At 42.4% G+C, this 2500-nt stretch overlaps 1 protein-coding gene across 1 annotated transcript in view; it reads right to left on the bottom strand.

The window, feature by feature from the left end:
* The window catches only part of LOC106593603 (tetraspanin-18B), a 252528-nt gene that overhangs the window by 3034 nt on the left and 246994 nt on the right, over positions 1-2500 (bottom strand). The window contains exon 9 of the mRNA XM_045689719.2: positions 1-2205. This exon is cut by the window's left edge and continues 3034 nt beyond it. Within this exon, the coding sequence (XP_045545675.1) occupies positions 2155-2205 (51 nt within the window). The 3' untranslated portion in view covers positions 1-2154. The remainder of the gene's footprint in view (positions 2206-2500) is intronic.

Below are 2500 nucleotides of genomic sequence, written 5' to 3'. Positions count from 1 at the left end.
AGTGGTACTACTATAGACCAGGGCCCTATTCCCTATATAGTGGTATTACTATAGACCAGAGCCCTATTCCCTATATAGTGGTACTACTATAGACCAGAGCCCTATTCCCTATATAGTGGTACTACTATAGACCAGAGCCCTATTCCCTATATAGTGGTATTACTATAGACCAGAGCCATATTCCCTATATAGTGGTACTACTATAGACCAGAGCCCTATTCCCTATATAGTGGTACTACTATAGACCAGAGCCCTATTCCCTATATAGTGGTATTACTATAGACCAGAGCCCTATTCCCTATATAGTGGTACTACTATAGACCAGAGCCCTATTCCCTATATAGTGGTACTACTATAGACCAGAGCCCTATTCCCTATATAGTGGTACTTCTATAGACCAGGGCCCTATTCGCTATATAGTGGTATTACTATAGACCAGAGCCCTATTCCCTATATAGTGGTACTACTATAGACCAGAGCCCTATTCCCTATATAGTGGTACTACTATAGACCAGAGCCCTATTCCCTATATAGTGGTACTACTATAGACCAGAGCCCTATTCCCTATATAGTGCTGCTACTATGGACCAGAGCCCTATTCCCTATATAGTGGTACTACTATAGACCAGGGCCCTATTCCCTATATAGTGGTACTACTATAGACCAGAGCCCTATTCCCTATATAGTGGTACTACTATAGACCAGAGCCCTATTCCCTATATAGTGGCACTACTATAGACCAGAGCCCTATTCCCTATATAGTGGTACTACTATAGACCAGAGCCCTATTCCCTATATAGTGGTAGATCTGTTGTCTCCTATAGCCTGACCCCAGATCTGTTGTCTCCTACAGCCTGATCCCAGATCTGTTTGTTTTCTTACCAACTCCATTGCTCATTGTGACAATGAGTGACAGGGAGTTGGAATGATAGTACAAACAGACTGGCACTCAGGCTAGGGTCAGTGTGACAGGGAGTTGGCATGATAGTACAAACAGACTGGCACTCAGGCTAGAGTCAGTGTGACAGGGAGTTGGCATGATAGCACAAACAGACTGGCACTCAGGCTAGAGACAGTGCTATACATTTCAATCCTGTCCAGACAGTGCTGCACTAATGTAACAGTGCAGAGGACATGTTTCTGTCCTGGTACAGTAACTCCTGTTCAGACAGTGCTGCACTAATGTAACAGTGCAGAGGACATGTTTCTGTCCTGGTACAGTAACTCCTGTTCAGACAGTGCTGCACTAATGTAACAGTGCAGAGGACATGTTTCTGTCCTGGTACAGTAACTCCTGTTCAGACAGTGCTGCACTAATGTAACAGTGCAGAGGACATGTTTCTGTCCTGGTACAGTAACTCCTGGTTTCTCTTCATGCTCTGTGTCTATAGCGGGGTTGGGCTCAAATCCATTTCAAATCAGTCAATTCAGGAAGTACAACTGAAATTCCAATTCTCATTTTTTTCTACTTTTCAATGTGGAACATTGGAATTGGAATTTCGGCTTTACCTCCTGATTTGAAATAGAATTGACGCCCCCCAGCCCTGGTCTACAATGTCCTGGTCTGAACAGCACCTCAGAGGTCCAGCTGTGAAGTACAAGTCACTGTTCTCCTAACATCTGATTTATAATCTACAGGCTCTATTCTCCTAACATCTGATTTATAATCTACAGGCTCTATTCTCCTAACATCTGATTTATAATCTACAGGCTCTATTCTCCTAACATCTGATTTATAATCTACAGGCTCTATTCTCCTAACATCTGATTTATAATCTACAGGCTCTATTCTCCTAACATCTGATTTATAATCTACAGGCTCTATTCTCCTATCATCTGATTTATAATCTACAGGCTCTATTCTCCTAACATCTGATTTATAATCTACAGGTTCTATTCTCCTAACATCTGATTTATAATCTACAGGCTCTATTCTCCTAACATCTGATTTATAATCTACAGGCTCTATTCTCCTAACATCTGATTTATAATCTACAGGCTCTATTCTCCTAACATCTGATTTATAATCTACAGGCTCTATTCTCCTATCATCTGATTTATAATCTACAGGTGGGTAACTTTAGGCTCTCTTCTCCTTCATCAGTCTGTGTCCCTTTGTTGAGTGTCTTCCTGGGGTTGTGTGTGTTGTCAGGGTTACTGGTCGATTCCTCTGAACAGACACATGGCAAACACCATGGCAAACAGCTGAGAGAACAAGGGAGACAGTTTAGGAAGGGTTAGGAGGATCACTGCAATGTATTGTCACTATTGGCAAACATTGTAGCTAGATTACTTACTGATGAACTCAAACAAAAAGTTAGAGGGATTGAATCCATAGTATAGCGGGGAAAGTAGGCCAATACTGTATGTTCTATAGCAAGGCAGCCCAACCCTCTTCCTGGAGATCTACCGTCCTGTAGGTTTTCACTCCAACCCTCTTCCTGGAGATCTACCGTCCTGTAGGTTTTCACTCCAACCCTCTTCCTGGAGATCTACTGTC

Source organism: Salmo salar, chromosome 11 (genome assembly GCF_965601325.2).
Source record: "Salmo salar chromosome 11, fSalSal1, whole genome shotgun sequence".
Taxonomy (NCBI): domain Eukaryota; kingdom Metazoa; phylum Chordata; class Actinopteri; order Salmoniformes; family Salmonidae; genus Salmo; species Salmo salar.
This window is presented reverse-complemented; position numbering and strand designations above follow the sequence as displayed.